We start from the raw sequence: 16348 nt of genomic DNA on the forward strand, positions 1-16348 counted from the left end.
CATTCCTGCCCAGGGTAACTCCTTGTGACCCACTTGGGGAATTAGTGCTCCCCACACGATTATCAATTATGAAAACCAAAACAATTAAAAAATTCTTCCAGCTGATTTTTTTTTTTTAAAGCAGGCAGGAAAGAAGGCACCTAGACATCTAAAAATTTTTTTCCGTGTAAACTTATGTGAAGGAATCTGGAGTGGGACTTCATGGGTTCAAATCCTGGCTCCACTTCTTGATCACTGTATAACATGGATAAGTCATGTAATCTCTCTGAACCTCAGTTTACTCATCTGTAGACAGATTAGTAATAACAGGAGATTAACAGCTAAGGTAGAACTCAAAGCGCAGGGCTGTCCCTGGTAAACACACACAACTTTTGGCCAGGTGTGGCGGCTCATGCCTGTAATCCCACCACTTTGGGAGGCCGAGGCAGGTGGATCACTTGAGGTCTGGAGTTTGAGACCAGCCTGGCCAACATGGTGAAATCCTGTCTCTACTTAAAAAAAAAAAAAAAAAAAGCCAGGCGTGGTGGCGGGTGCCTGTAATTCCAGCCGAGGCGGGGGAATCGCTTGAACCCAGGAGGCGGAGGTTGCAGTGAGCCGATATTGCGCCATTACACTCCAGCCTGGGCGACAAAAGCGAGACTCAGTCTCAAAAAACAAAAACAAAAAAACCACACAACTTTTATATTTAGCCTTGATGAGTCCTGGAGGTACAATTTCTACCTGGTTAACTGGATACATCTCACCTCTTCCCCTGGTTTCGCCTCTTCCCCAGGCTGGCAGAGAAGACGTCGTCCTCGCAGATGTTTTAAAAATACTATGCAGCAGCTTGCAGGAAAGGGCACAGGCGGCGGCGAGGCAACCTAGGCCTGCGTGCCTCTGGCTTTCCTTTTGGAGGAAGCGCCCCCTTTGCGAGCACACAGGCGCCTTGAAGGGGACGGAGCCGCGTGTGCGCAGCAGAGTCCCAATGCACAGCCAGATTCAGGCGCGGCCATTTGTGTGTCCCCGAGGCTCCTTGCGGGCCGGCATCCCACGCCGAGGGTGGTGGCGGCGGGTTTTCCAGAAAGGCAGCACACCAGGCTCAGCCCTGCTCGCGAGCAGGAGGCGACAGCAGAGGAAACTTCAACCCGATAAAGTTCCCGGTCGAGGGGACATTTGCCTCCTCCTGCCACTCACCGCCTCTGATCTGGTCCCTCCCTCCAGGAATCCTCATAGCGTCCTCTCTCCCCACTCTCTCCCATCCCGCATCTCCCATATTTGCCCTAGCTTGGCTCAGGGCCACAGTTCTGCACTCTTCAGCGGCGCTGCCACCTGCTGTTGTTTCTAGGCAGGAAATAGGGCAGCCGCATCCCAGCACTGCTGAGTACCGAAGGATGGTCAGCCGGGGAGGGCAAGCAGCTTCTTTCAGGGATTCTGATCTCACGGTAGGAAGTGGAAAGAACTTTGAGGGTCAAAGGCGTAAACCGAGGGGCTAGTTTGGTTATGGGAATTTAAGATAAATGAATTAACCAGGGGACCCCTGTCCCCATTTTCTCCTCCTACACAGTCTTTAAAATCCAGAGAAGGCAGGGGTCGGGTGGGAGGATGGCCCCTTTTGACTGTTTCGAGTGGTGCAAACTATTTTGTGACGCCTGCTGTGAAAGCTGCAAGGGGGCTTGGGAATCGACGCTGCTGTACCACCCGCACACTCAATCCCAAGGGTGAGAGAAAATGCCTAACTTCCCAGGTGCAGCGGTGTTGGGCAAAGGAGGCATTCTTAAATTGGAAACAACCTCAGTCACCATTAACATAAGAATGGATAAATTCTGGGTGTATTCATACAATGGAATTCTGTATAGCAATGAAAAAGAATGGACTGTTGATCCATACAACATAAATGAGTTGTCTAGACATTATTTTGTGAGAAGACAGACACAAAAGAGTGCAAACTGTATGATTCCATTTATATGAAATTCAGGAACAGGCAAATTTGACCTGCACATTAGAAGTCAGAATAATTGCTACTTATGGAGGAGGGGCTCAAAGTAAAAATTGAGAGCAGTTAGAGGCAGAGGCAAGCACTTAGTTCACTGCTACTGCAACAAGGAGTGCTCAAAAGAGAGAGACTTCCTGAGCAAACCGTAGTTGGGATTGTTTAATTGGGTCAAGGATCAGAGTGGAATAGTGGAGAGAAAGCAAGTTTGCTGACTCAAGTCCCAGAAGCAGTGACATGTAATAGCAATGAGTCCATAAAACCTAGATCTTGAATTCTATTTCTCAACATTCCTGTGATTCTTGTGGTCAGCAAGCTCTGAATCAGGATAACCCATGGTATCTACTTGCCACCATCTGCCCTTGGGATTTGTTGCTCCTTAGAATTTAGTCTCCTTTACTCAGTCTCTGAAACTGTCATTAGGCATAGAAATTCAGTCCAAAATTCATGAAAGAAGTACAGCTTTCACAGAGGTGTGAGGACATCAGAGAGCCCAGGGGGCTAAAAGTATCCTATATCTTGATCTAGATGGTTACAGGGGTGTGTATGTGTGTAGACATCCATTGGGCTATTTTTCACTTGCATCCGTGTGAAGAGACCACCAAACAGGCTTTGTGTGAGCAACAAGGCTGTTTATTTCACCTGGGTGCAGGTGGGCTGAGTCCGAAAAGGGAGTCAGCGAAGGGAGATAGGGGTGGTGCCGTTTCATAGGATTTGGGTAGGTAAAGGAAAAAGGGGGGTTGTTCTCTGGCGGGCAGGAATGGGGGTCACGAGGTGCTCAGTAGGGGAGCTTTTGAGCCAGGATGAGCCAGGAGAAGGAATTTCACAAGATAATGTCATCAGTTAAGGCAGGAACAGGCCATTTTCACTTTTGTGGTGGAATGTCATCAGTTAAGGCAGGAACAGGCCATTTTCACTTTTGTGGTGGAATGTCATCAGTTAAGGCAGGAACCAGCCATCTGGATGTGTACGTGCAGGTCACAGGGGATATGATGGCTTAGCTTGGGCTCAGAGGCCTGACACTATTCATGTAAGATCTGTGTACTTATTGGTCATGATAAACTAATTTAAAAAATGAATTTTTATATTTAATTGCACAGAAAAATATTTCTATTACATTGTTGAGTGCAAAAGGCAAGTTATGCTAGAGCATTTCTCCCTGAACTCAATTCTACCAAAAAAAAATTTACATATACGAAGAAAGAAGAAGAATATACTCCAAAATATGAGATTGTGGATGAGTTTTATTTTTTTCTTTTTGGTTGTTTGCATTTTCTAAACTTTAGAGATATAATTCCTATGTATTGGAAGAAGTCCAGTCTTCTTCAAACTCCCACAGCCCCAGGCTCAATAGCAATAACCACAGCATTCACAATCTCTGACCCAATGCATTGGCAACATCATCAACTCTACCCGACCACCAGAAGTAGCCGTCTTCATCCATGATCCCTCTGTCACCTGTGAGGTAAAGCATGTGGCCTCTTGCTGAAGCGTATTCCTCCCAGCTCACCTGATAGAATGACAAATCCAGAAACCTACATTTACTTCCCTCTCACAATCATTTAGTGATATGAATTGAGCACTCTGGCTAGCCCTAGGGGAGACTGAGAAAAATAAGTCAGGATCCCCACTCTCCAGGGGATCTCACATAGAAAACTCAACAAACACGGAGAACTTTCCTTGGTCATTTCTCTTAACTTCAGCTTTGTTTTTTTGTCCCAGCTAGAAACAAGAGTAACGATGGCACTTCACTCAAGAGGTTTGTCCTGAGGCTTAAATGAGGCAACATGGACACAGCATTTTAGCACAGGGCCACGTACAGTATGGGTAAGGGTTGTTGGCTGCTATTTTCTCAGGCTCATCATCCATCAGATGCAATCACTGTTCCCTGTGTTTGAATTGTGCCTTTAATTTTCATACTGACCCTGACCAAAATTCCGTCAGAAAAAGGTGGCTTCAGCTTAAGGTTCTGACACCAGAAGGACATTAGAGTGATTGGTGAAAATTTCCCTTTGCATGAGATTGGCCCATTTTGCAGGATCGTTCCATAGAGTGTTCACAGATTTTTTTTTTTTTTTTTTTAAATTGAAACAGTCTCATTCTGTCACGCAAGTTGGAGTGCAGTGGTGTGATCTTGGCTCACTGCCAACCTCTGCCACCCAGGTTTAAGTGATTCTCGTGTCTCAGCCTCGCAGTAGCTGGGATTACAGGCACCAGTCACCAAGCCTGACTAATTTTTTTTGTATTTTTAGTAGAGATGGGGTTTTGCCATGTTGGCCAGGCTGCTCTCAAACTCCTGACCTCAGGTGATCCGCCTGCCTCGGCCTCCCAAAGTGCTGGGATTACAGGCATGAGCCACCGTGCCCGGCCAGATTCTAACAGCATTTGACTCATTGCCATAAAGACCACGTCACCAATTTGTCCAGATTCTTAGATCTAATGGAGAACCTGCTTGTTAGAGTTCTAATAAACCTTAGTGAAAAGCTGTGTAAGCAGCTCATTCTCAAACAGCACAATAATCCCAGTAGGTATATGAGGTATCTGGGTCTCTACTTTGGAATCTGTCTTATGGGTGAGAACATGATTTTAAAGTCTCAGCATATTGAAGTTGTGTTATCAAAGTTTGGAAATATTAAGCATTATTCTCTCACAGAAATTCATAATATTAAAATATTTAAAATGTTTTATCTAGGCTTTAACTCAAAAACTCCAAGAGAGATACTCAAAGAGGCATTTAAAGAGTTAACAAGGATACTCATTGAAGAAGTATTTACAATATAAAACATTGGAAGTAACCAAAATTTTCAACAATAGCAGATATGTTAAATAGATCATGATAGTTCTCCTTGATAGGATTTTATAAAATTATTAAAAATGTTTTCATATAAGGGCTGGGTGTGGTGGCTGTCAGCACTTTGGGAGGCTGAGGCAGGTGGATCACTTGAAGTCAGGAGTTCCAGACCAACCTGGCTAACATGGTAAAACCCTGTTTCTACTAAAAATACAAAAATTAACTGGGCGTGGTGGTGAGAGCTGGTAATCCCAGCTACTCATGAGGCTGAGGCAGTAGAATCGCTTGAACCTGGGAGGTAGAGGTTGCAGTGAGCCAAGACTGTGCCACTGCACTCCAGCCTGGGTGACTGAGTGAGGATCTTGTCTCAAAAAAAAAAAAAAAAAAAAAGTTGTTGTATAAGATTTACGGATCTCTGAAAATCATAAGTAAAAAAACAGGCTTCACAAAAGCTGATAGAGTACAATCCCACTTTTATAAAACAATACATATAAATAGAAAAAGAATGAAGGATGTATACACATCAAATGTTAATAGTGGCTAAGAATGGTGGCATTATGAGTTAATATGCTTTTCTTCTTTGGTCTTTTCTATATTTTTGAAAGTTGTCTGTATTGAACACAAGTGAGTTTTATTATCAGGAAAGGCTAAATAAATAAATATTTTAAAAGTAATTAAAAGAAAGTCCCCCTTTATAGATAAAATGGACTGCTCATCTTTATGGAATAATGCCACCTAATTAATGTATAAGAAATAGCAGTTTGAAAATCACCGTTCTGAACCCCCCATTTTATTTATTTGTTTTTGAGACAGGGTATTGCTCTGTTGCCCAGGCTGGAGCACGGTGGTGCCATCACACCCAGCTCACTACACCCTTGATGTCCTGCTCTCAGTTTATCCTCCCACCTCAGCCTCCTGAGTAGCTGGGACTACAGGTGCATGCCACCATGCCTGGCTAATTTTTGTATTTTTTTTTGTAGAGATGGAGTTTTGCCATGTTGCCCAGGCTAGTCTTGAACGCCTGGGCTCAAGTGATGTGTCCATCTTAGCTTCCCAAAGTGTTGAGATTACAGGCATGAGCCACTGTGCCTAGCCACTCTTTATTTTAATAATTGTTTCCAAAAAGAAAATCGTCATCTATGGATGCTAAAATGATTGGGTGAAAGTTAATTGGAGAATAGGATATTTACAGAGTCTCAAATTGTTACACGGCAGATTATTACTAATTACAAAGAGGAAAATGTACCTTTACAATGGAAATGGCACTCACCTCCTTAATTAAAAGATCAAAATTATCAGTACCCAAAATGAGACAACCTAATGTTTCCCCCCTATAAGCAAATAAGAAATATACATCATCTACATAATATTCTTGAGAAAGATGTTTATCCTGGATCTCATTATAAGAAAACAATATGTAAGCCTAGAAAGTGAGGCATTTTTTAACACAACAGTCCTCTATTCTTCAAAATGTCCACGTCATGAAAAACACGGTGGTGGGACAGTTATAGATAAAAACAACTAAAGAGATATGAGAACCAAATAAATGCATGAACCTTGATTGAATTCTGGATTTATAAAAGCTATAAAACACATTTGAGTACAGTTGAGAAAGTCTAAGTATTGGCTAGATATTAGATAGTATTAAAGAATTATTTTTAATTTTCATAGATGTGATGGTGTTGATGTTTAAGAAGAAAGTCCTTATTCTTAGGAGAATGCTGCTGAAATATTTAAGGACAAAGTGTCATAATGTCTGCATTTACTCCCAAATGTCTCATCAAAAATGTGCAAATATAAAATAAATGGGGCAAAATCTTAATAAGAAGTGAATATAGGTGAGAGATGTACAGGTAGGTGTTCATTGTGCTACTATTTAACATTTTTGGAGACTCAAAAATTTGCAAAATTAAAAATTGGGACAAAAGTATTTGGCAAATCATAAAGTACTCAACAGTAATGGCACTATGATTAGTAGCAACAATGAAAGTATTTAGGAAAAAAGAAAATTTTCTTACCATGTGTGGACAGTACAGAGAAGCAGGTTGGTTTAGTTTTATGCGGATTGCAATATTTCCTTCTTCCCCTGGAGGCAGGAGATTTGAGTTTTCATCCACAATCTGAAATTAGATAATTACTAAAGGAATTTTCCTTACAAACCATTTGTGCTCTTCCTAAAACACCACAAGATCTAAACTTAAGCCTTTCTACACCCATTTAAGATGCCAGGAAAGTGCTTGGTTGGTGTACCTAGATACTGGGCAACCTAAGAGGCAGTGTGGTTCAGTCGTCAGTGTGAGGGTGCCAGAGCTGGAAATATTTGGGTTTGCATGTCCACTCTTACACCTTCTGACTCTGAGAATCTTGGATACTTCTCTGTACCTCAGTTTCCTCATCTAGAAAATCAGAGATTTAAAAGTGCACCTATTATACAGCTTTATTGTGAGGATGAAATAAGACAACACAGGTAAGGGCTCCATTGCCTGGTTAGTACAAAGTAGTCCCAGCTACTCGGAGAGGCTGAGGCAGGAGAATGGCGTGAACCCGGGAGGTGGAGCTTGCAGTGAGCCGAGATTGAGCCACTGCACTCCAGCCTGGGTGAAAAAGGGAGACTCCGTCTCAAAAAAAAAAAAAAAAAAAAAGAAAGCCAGCATCTCGGAAAGGCCTTTCAAACAAGGACACTTAATTAGCCATCTTATGTATAAGAAAAGAAATATAAAGAACATGAAAATTTAAAAACAGATTTGGCAGTTTTATAACAGTCTAGAAGGTGGTGTTATTTTTTCCTATTAAGAATTAGAGGGCAGGTTAGGAATAAATAAAATACAGTTTGAAAATAATGAGTTATTGGCCGGGTGTGGTGGCTCACGCCTGTAATCCCAGCACTTTGGGAGGCCGAGGTGGGCAGATCACCTGAGGTCGGGAGTTTGAGACCAGCCTGACCAACATGGAGAAACCCCGTCTCTACTAAAAATACAAAATTAGCTGGGCGTGGTGGCGCATGCCTGTAATCCCAGCTACTTGGGAGGCTGAGGCAGGAGAATTGCTTGAACCCGGGAGGCTGAGATCATGCCATTGCACTCCAGCCTATGGCATGGCAACAAGAGGAAAACTCTGTCTCAAAAAAGAAAATAATGACTTATTTCAGCCGAGTGGCTTCTTTATTGACCTGAAATGGAAGGCATGACCATGAAGTAATGTGACAGGAGTTAAAAAGTACACTGAGATGCTAGCTCAATTTTGAGGGCTACAACCTTCCAAGTTGTCACCTTGGAAAGCAATATGCATACTCATTTTGAATTTATTATCCTTGCTGAATACTTTGAAACTTTTCTATAGAAACTACCAGCCCTAAGGATCAGAAGGTCTTCAGGGATAATACATCTTTATACTTTGATGACGAACTTTAGACGTTGGGAAAAAAAGTGGCATTTAGTACTAAGTCTAGTAAATTAGATGAATTATCTAGAGAATACATTTTTAAATGAGATTAAAAAAATTTTATTTTCAATGAAATTGTTCTATTTTATTTTTTGATTGTTTATTGATACTATGTAGAAATACTATTAATAATTTTTTTGTATATTGATCTTATTTCCTGCAACTTTGATGACCTCAATAATTAGCTCCAATAGTGTGTGTGTATTCCTTAGGATTTTCTATATACATGGTCATGTCATGTTGAATAGAGATAGTTTTACTTCCTTTCCAATTGGGATGCTATTTCTTTTTCTTACCTAATTGCTCTGGATAGAACCTCTATGAAGAGTGAATATTCTCATAAGTCCTGATCTTAGTGGGAGCACTTTCAGTTTTTTACTGTTGAGTCTGATGTGAGCTGTGGGGTTTCTGTATGCCCTTTGTCAGGTTGAGAAAGTTCCCTGTCATTGCTAGTTTGTTGAGGGTTGTTACCATCAATAGGTGTTGGTGTTAGATTTTGTCAATGATTTTTCTGTGTCTGTTGAGATGATCATGTGATTTGTGTACTTTGTTTTATGGTATATTAATTGGTTTTTATAGTTTGAACCAACTTTGTATTTCTGGAATATCCCACTTGGTTATGGTATATAATCCATTTATATGTTCTTTGTTAGGTTGGCTGGTATTTTGTTGAGTTTTTTTGCACCTATAGTCATAAGAAATATTAATTTATGGTTTTCTTTTGTTTTTGAGAGTTTGTGAAGGATTAATGTTAATGCTTCCTTAAATGTTGGATAGAATGCACCACAAAGCCATTTGGGCCTGTTTTTCTTTGTGGGAAGTGTGTGTGTATGTGTGTGTGTGTGTGTGTGTGTGTGTGTATGTGTGCGTGTTTTGGATGGGGAGTGTAAGGAATGAAGTTATACTTCATTTTGACAAATTAAAAAATATCTCTTTCATCTTCCCCCTTTGTGTGGGTCCTCTTCTCCTTTCTCACCTGAATTAAAAAAATAAACCCTCTAATGAGGTACAGTTGACATGCAAAAAGCTATACATATTTAATGTGTACAACTTGATGAGTTTGAAGATAAGTAAACACCCATGGAACTGTCACCACAATCTATGCCATAAACCTATTCATCACGTTCAAAAGTTTCCTCCCACCCTCTTATTATTATTATTATTTTGGTAATGAGAACACTTAATATATCTCCTTAGTAAGATTTTAAGTATGTAATACAGTGTTGTTAACTGTTGGCATTATGCCGTACAGTAGATCTCTGGTAGTTACTGTCTGTGTAGCTGAAATTTTGTACCCCTTGGCGGATACCTTCCTGTTTTCTCCTCTCCACCAGCTCCTGGCAACCACCAATTCACTTTCCAGATCTATGAGTTAGACTTTTTTTTTTTTTTTGAGTCAGATCTTGCTGTGTCACCCAGGCTGGAGTGCAGTGGTGTGATCTCTGCTCACTATAACCTGTGCCTCCTGTGTTCAAGTGATTCTCCTGCCTCAGCCTCCTGAGTAGCTGGGATTACAGTCATGTGCCACCATGCCTGGCTAATTTTTGTATTTTTAGTAGAGATGGGGTTTTGCCATGTTGGCCTGGCTGGTCTCGAACTCCTGGCCTCAAGTGATCTGCCCACCTTGGCCTGGGATCCCAAAGTGCTGGGATTACAGGCGTGAGCCACCTTGCCCAGCCAAGATTGTTTTCTTAATTTCCTTTTGATAATTTATTGTAGTGTATAGAAACACAACTGATTTTTGTGTATTGATCTTGTATCCTGAAACTTTGTTAAATTTGTTTATCCTAATTTTTTGGGTTAATCTTTAGACTTTCTTTATACCGTATGTAGAAATATAATTTTCTGCACGTCTGTAAGATCATGTAATCTGCAAACAGGGATAATCTTACTTCTTCCTTTCTGATTTGAATACTTCTTTTTTCCTTTTATTTTCTACTTACTCTGGCTAGGAATTATAATACTATGTTGGATAGAAGTGGTGAGAATGTGTATCATTTCCTTGTTCCAGATATGAGAGAAAAGCTTTCAGTTTTTGACCATTGAGTATGACGTTAGCTGTGTGCTTTTTATATATGGCCTTTATTGTGTTGAGGTAAATTCCTTCTTTACCCAATTTCTTGAGAATTTTTATCATCAAAGGGTGTTGAATCTTGTGGAATGCTTTTGCTGTGTCTTTTGAGATTATCATGTCATCTTTGTCCCTCATTCAGGTAGAATGCATCTGTGAAGGCATTTGGTGCTGGGCTTTTCTTTGTTGGAAGGTTTTTGATTACTAATTTAATCTCTTTATTAGTTATTGGTATGTTCTGACTTTTTAATTCTTTATGATTCAGTCTTGGTAGGTTGTATGTTTTTAGGACTTTATCCATTTTTTCTAAGTTGTCTATTTTGTTGACATATAATTTTTTTCCTTTCTTTTTTTTTTTGAGATGGAGTTTTGCTCTTGTCACCCAGGCTGGAGTGCAGTGGCATGATCTTGGCTCCCTGTAACCCCTGCCTGCTGAGTTCAAGCGATTCTCCTGCCTCAGCCTGCTGAGTAGCTGAGATTACAGGCACCTGCCATCACACCCAGCCAATTTTTGTATTTTTGTAAAGATGGGGTTTCACCATGTTGGCCAGGATGGTCTTGAACTCTTGACCTCAAGTGATCCACTGGCCTCGGCCTCCGAAATTGCTGAGATTTCAGGCATGCACTACCACACCTGGCTTTGTTGACATATAATTATTCATAGGGATTCTATAGGGATTCTTCATGTTTCTATGGCATGAGTTGGAGTGTCTCCTCTTTCACTTCTGATTTTATTTCTTTGTGTATTTTTCTCATTTGTTTTTCTTAGTTCTAAGGTTTGTTGATTTTGTAGGAAGTTTCTTTTCTAAGAAAATCCTAAGGAACATTTTATTTTTTAATTTCATTTATTTCATTTTTGTTTATACTTTAATATGCAAGGAACATTTTAATTTTTTCTTATTTTTTGAGAGGAAAATTACATGCTCATTTTATTTATGTCTCTAAATGCAAAGGCCCAAACAAATAAAAATTAAGAAATTCAATCCAAGAAAATAAAAAGAAGAAAGAAATGCAATGAAAATTTAACATTTGAAAATATTTTAAATTAACTATTAATAGAGAAAAACTATTTTACCTTTTTAATAGGATCAGAAAACACATTTAATATAATGTAGTACCTATTCATGATTATTGCAAAAAACAAACATATAAACCTCAATGTATTAGGTTAACTTCCACATCCTGTTAAATAATATGTAGTAAAACTGGATAGGCAAACAAAAAACAAAAAATAGAACTCTACAGTAAACATTATCTTTAACAAAATTGGGTCAATTTCAGAATGATACAATAGTTAAAGTAAATACTAATATTTGTTTCATTCAGGTTGAGAACTTACTATTTCCTTTTGAACAATGTTAAAAAAAAAAGGTGAGATAGGCGTGAAAGCAAAGGACTATCTTAAAATGAATAATGGTAGTTTTATAACTGCTACTAATTTGAGCCTGCTTTTATGTAATAAAATCCTAGACACAGCATTTGCCCTACCATCTTAGTATTGCTACCTATGCCCATACTGTGAATTCAGCTACATTATTTGGGAATCACATTACAGTATTTATAATAATCGACACCCGAGCAGCTGACTAGTGGCTTAGACTTCCCACTTTAGTATATTTTTAGTTCAAGTACAGAACGCTTATTATGGTGCATTCAAAATAGTTGTCTTTATTTTGCACATATCTTTTTAATAGCAAATATTTTTTTATTTGATTTCTCCATATTTGAAACTTGAACTACATTAAAGGGATATTCTGCAAAATTGTCAGCATCTCCTTCCCTCATTCCTGTGTCTGCGCTCTGTATTCCAAAAGGATATTGAGGTGGAAATAAAAGCAATAATGTGAGATTATCCTTGGGGTGAATTTAGAGAATGCTGGACTTTCCTCATTGCCTACCTTTATGTCAGAAATTTAGATAAACAACTGTAAGAGTTCACTTATTAATGTCTGTCATAATCATTACTATGAACTCCTACCTGGACAATATAAGGTGGCAATGGCTTCCCCAGAGAGCTTGGCTTCAATTTTATTGTTTTGGAAGTAGCACAGAGTAGACCCTGTTCAAAGAAATGCAGACAAGTTTTTCTTTAAAAAAGCAATAAATTAATGGATCTAGTTATTGATCATAACCAGACATTATGTGCCTCCTAACAGAACAACATTACACAGTCTAACAAGTAATCTTGATTTAAAAAAAAAAATCAAGCAGGAGTGTGACTAAATTAACCTCTAGGTCAATTTACAGGAAATGCAGGGGAACAGAAGAACATGTAAACCATACTGCAATTAGCAAAATCCAGGCTATGAAATATTCAAAACAACCAACAACTCGGTTTTTTAAAATAACAAATTCAAGGGAAAAAGAAGGTAATGAGGAAATTCATAGATTAAAAGATACACAAAAGACTTATCAACTAGCCACAGTGTGTGAGCTTAATTGGAACAAATGGTAGCAAGAACACATGCATGACTTAGATGATGGATGAAAATGTCAGTGGTAGATATTTGTTAATAAAAGGCAATTACTGTTAACTTTCAGGTATAATTGGAGAATATGTTTGTTTTTTAGTGCTTGTTTTTTTAAATACACTAAAGCTATTTATGAAAAAAATGTAGTTTTGGGGATTGTAGAGGGGTAATGATAAAACAGGATTAGGTAATAATTGTTGAAATGGGCAGTGGATACATGGGAATTCAAATACAGTTTTGTCTATTTTTGTCTTTTGAGATTTTCAATAATAAATGTCTCAAAAATAAGCAATTGTTGGCTGCTGAGAAATACTTCAGCATACATGTAGGGCACCCCAAAGAGGGCACAGAGGTCTACCTTGGAGGACATGAGAACTGGATCTTGGATGAGTCAACCATGGGTGTAATGGGACGGAGAAAATTTTATTTATTAGAATTTTACCCCTAAAGTGCTGCTGGGACTATAGGCATGAGCCACTGTTCCCAGCCTAGAAGAGGAATTATTTCTGTCTTCTACATAGTTATTTTTCCAGTACCTATTGCTGAGTCTTACACGGAAAGAGACTTAATATTTTCTTGTGTTTACATGCTAACAAATTGGAGCCCCCAGATTCTGAATGTTTTTGAGGATGGCCATAGTGATCTCTCTCTAGTGTACTGCAGTAACTAGTTTTATGGTTCCTTTAAGAACTCCTCCTTCCCTCCATCTAATCTAGTGGGACTATTAATGATGGTTCTGTAGATCTACTTTTTGGCATGAACAAATGTCTCAGGTTAGGCCCCTTAAGTTACAGTCCAAGGGAAAAGCATATGACAGAAGCATGGACAATCAGAGTCTGTTCCAAGAATTTTCCAAAGTAGAGGTAGAAGTAGGGCTATTTTGATCTTGTCTGAAGGAGCGGTGACTCCAGAGTTGCTGGTGTTAATCTTGTCTGCTTTGTGGAAGAAACTCATCAGAGAACAACTCAGAGAAAAAAGCAGATGGAGCAATTGAGAGGAAGAGAAAGAGAGAGCTGATGTTTTAAGAGTTTTTTTAGTCCTGGTGTTTTGGCCCCTCCAGTCTTGATTCCATAAGCCTTGAAGCTGTTCCCGGCAAAATGGACTTATAATTTCCACTTTTGCTCAGGCTTGTTTGAAATACGTTTCTGTCACTTGCATCCCAAATAATGCTCACAAAACACAAGACTCCTTAGCTATTGCCAGTACATTACAATTAAATGGAAGATGTACATTTTCTCCCATGCAGGCTGTATGACTAACTAAAAATGCCAAGTTTATTAGGTGTTGCTGGAATCATATCAACTTAGTGTATCAACCTTGCCTTATTTCAGATGTTCTGAGTGTCAGTCATATTTGCATTTCATAAAAAGAAAGATAAAGCCAAAATCCTTATTGCCTAAGATGTGCTGTTTTCTTGCTAGACAGAATCGAATGATTCACAACCTGAGATCAGTGGGGAAATACAATGCAATGAGTCCTGGGTGCTGAAAATGTCAACTCTTTGGATGTAATTAAATGGATCTGTGAGTGTGGTATAGACAGAATCTGAGACAGAATTTGATCATTTCTCAAGTTCCCTCTTTTACAGTTTTGAATTGTAACTTGCCTACCAAGTGTGAGCTTGACTATGAGGTCTCAAAGATTTGAACCTTGTGTTCTGAATTTTCTTTAGCTTTCTAAGTGAGGGTGTTTCCTGAGCCATATGGAACTACATAGCTCCACCAGGGTCCTCAAACTATAGACCTCTCCCCAGAACCTGGGCTATCAATTTGACTGTTTTGTCTTCTTCCACACAGTCTGAGGTTTTCCTAGTCACCAAAGAATTTTTTTGGACGTATAAGGACAGAACTAAGTCCTATAAAAAGGCTTTGGTGTTACCACGATTATGGAATTCCCTTGTTAGTATAATTCATAAAAACAGTAGTAATATATAAAACAAATGTAAGAAATCCCCCTGCCCACCCCCCCCCCCCCACCCCAGCACAAATTCTTATTTTTCCCATGCTGGCTATTTGAATGTTTTTAAAATATTGGGTATTCAATTCTCTCAAAAATATTTTGTGTTTTTGCTTCTCAGGGAGCCTATTTTATGGACCATCTAGCAGTGAATGCATTTAATCCAGGCAACACTTTCCTATTTTCTTTCTTTTTTTTTTTTTTTTGAGATAGAGTCTCACTCCGCCCCCAGGCTGGAGTGCAGTGGTGCGATCTTGGCTCACTGCAACCTTCGCCTCCCGGGGAGGTGATTCTCCTGCCTCAGCCTCCTGAGTAGCTGGGACTACAGGTGCGTGCCACCACACCCAGCTAATTTTTTGTATTTTTAGTAAATACAGAGTTTCACATGTTAACCAGGATGGTCTCGATCTCTTGACCTCGTGATTTGCCTGCCTTGGCCTCCCAAAAGTGCTGGGATTACAGGCATGAGCCACCGCTCCTGGCCCACTTCCCTGTTTTCTATTGTTCCTATCTACCTGGAAAACACTGGAACCAATTCATGTAAAAATTTGGACCAGCATAAGGTACCAGCTGTACATTCTTATCTGTGGTGTTTCCATCATATAAGCTTTTCTGCTTATTCTCATCCTCATGTTGCAGGAACAGGACTGTTTGTTCCCTGACTCTTTCCTTCCAGAAACTTTTCACAGTGCCGTCTAGATAGAGCATCAATTGAGTGGTTAAGGAACTATTCTACATCCATATCTATATCCTCTTTACTGGATGTTCTCTTCATCAGTTACCTTTCCAGAGACCTGGCTCTTCCATGGGAAAAGGTTTCTACTTACTTTTTTCAAGTGGGGGATGTTGATCCTTTTATATTCCTTGGGTTTGGCATCTTTTGAGCTCCCAATACCACCTTCTGACCATTACTTCTCTGATGCTATGTGCAATTCCCTTGTCTTTTTGAGATTCATGCCATTTACATTTACCACTCTATACCATTCTTGGTTGTTATAATTTACCAACCTCTCAGTCATTCCTTATCCATTAAAGCCTTCAGCATGAGGTTCATGATCTTTCCTTTGACTCCGTCCCACTGTCATCCCTAGTGCCTCCTACATCCATATGAATGATCAGTTCTACCCCCAGTCTCTTCCTTCCTTGATCCTGATCTCCAGGGAGGGTGATGTGTCTCCTCAAAATTTATGTGCTAATTCCCTACTGCTCACCGTGATAGTATTTGGAGATGAGGCCTTCGGGAGGTCATTGGGTTTAGATGAGGTCATGAGGGTGGCACCCTCATGATGGGATTAGTGCCCTTATAAGAAGAGATGCTGGGCATGGTGAATTGTGTCTGTCATCCTGGATATGCTGGGATGCTGAGTTGGGAAGGTCCCTGAGGCCAGGAGTTTGAAACCAGTCTGGGCAACATAGCAAGACTGTGTCTTTGCTAAAAAATAAAATAAAATACATAGCAAGCATGGTGGTGCATACCTGTGGTCCCAACTGTTTGAGAGGCTGAGGTTGGAGAATCTCTTGATCCCAGGAGTTTGAGGCTGCAGGGAGCTATGGTCACACCACTGCACTCTAGTTTGGGGCAATAAAGCAAGATCCTGCCTCTCTTTAAAAACAAACAAACAAACTGAAAGACACTAAAGAGCTTGGAA

The 16348-nt window shown here is 39.7% G+C and overlaps 1 protein-coding gene and 1 long non-coding RNA gene across 2 annotated transcripts in view; one reads left to right on the forward strand and one right to left on the reverse strand.

Annotated features, from left to right (window-relative positions):
- The first annotated feature begins 942 nt into the window (after positions 1 to 942).
- Positions 943 to 5431, forward strand: LOC115832327. The gene is made up of 2 exons (XR_004027739.1): positions 943 to 1421; positions 3696 to 5431. It is a non-coding gene; the product is annotated as an uncharacterized LOC115832327 (long non-coding RNA).
- The window catches only part of ACSM6 (acyl-CoA synthetase medium chain family member 6), a 34413-nt gene continuing 21260 nt past the window's right edge, over positions 3196 to 16348 (reverse strand). Inside the window, exons 9-11 of the mRNA XM_030802460.1 lie at positions 12251 to 12331; positions 6779 to 6880; positions 3196 to 3479 (exon numbers count right to left, since the gene is read on the reverse strand). Of these exons, the coding sequence (XP_030658320.1) occupies positions 3339 to 3479; positions 6779 to 6880; positions 12251 to 12331 (324 nt within the window). The 3' untranslated portion in view covers positions 3196 to 3338. The remainder of the gene's footprint in view (positions 3480 to 6778; positions 6881 to 12250; positions 12332 to 16348) is intronic.

Source organism: Nomascus leucogenys, chromosome 3 (assembly GCF_006542625.1).
Source record: "Nomascus leucogenys isolate Asia chromosome 3, Asia_NLE_v1, whole genome shotgun sequence".
Lineage (NCBI taxonomy): Eukaryota > Metazoa > Chordata > Mammalia > Primates > Hylobatidae > Nomascus > Nomascus leucogenys.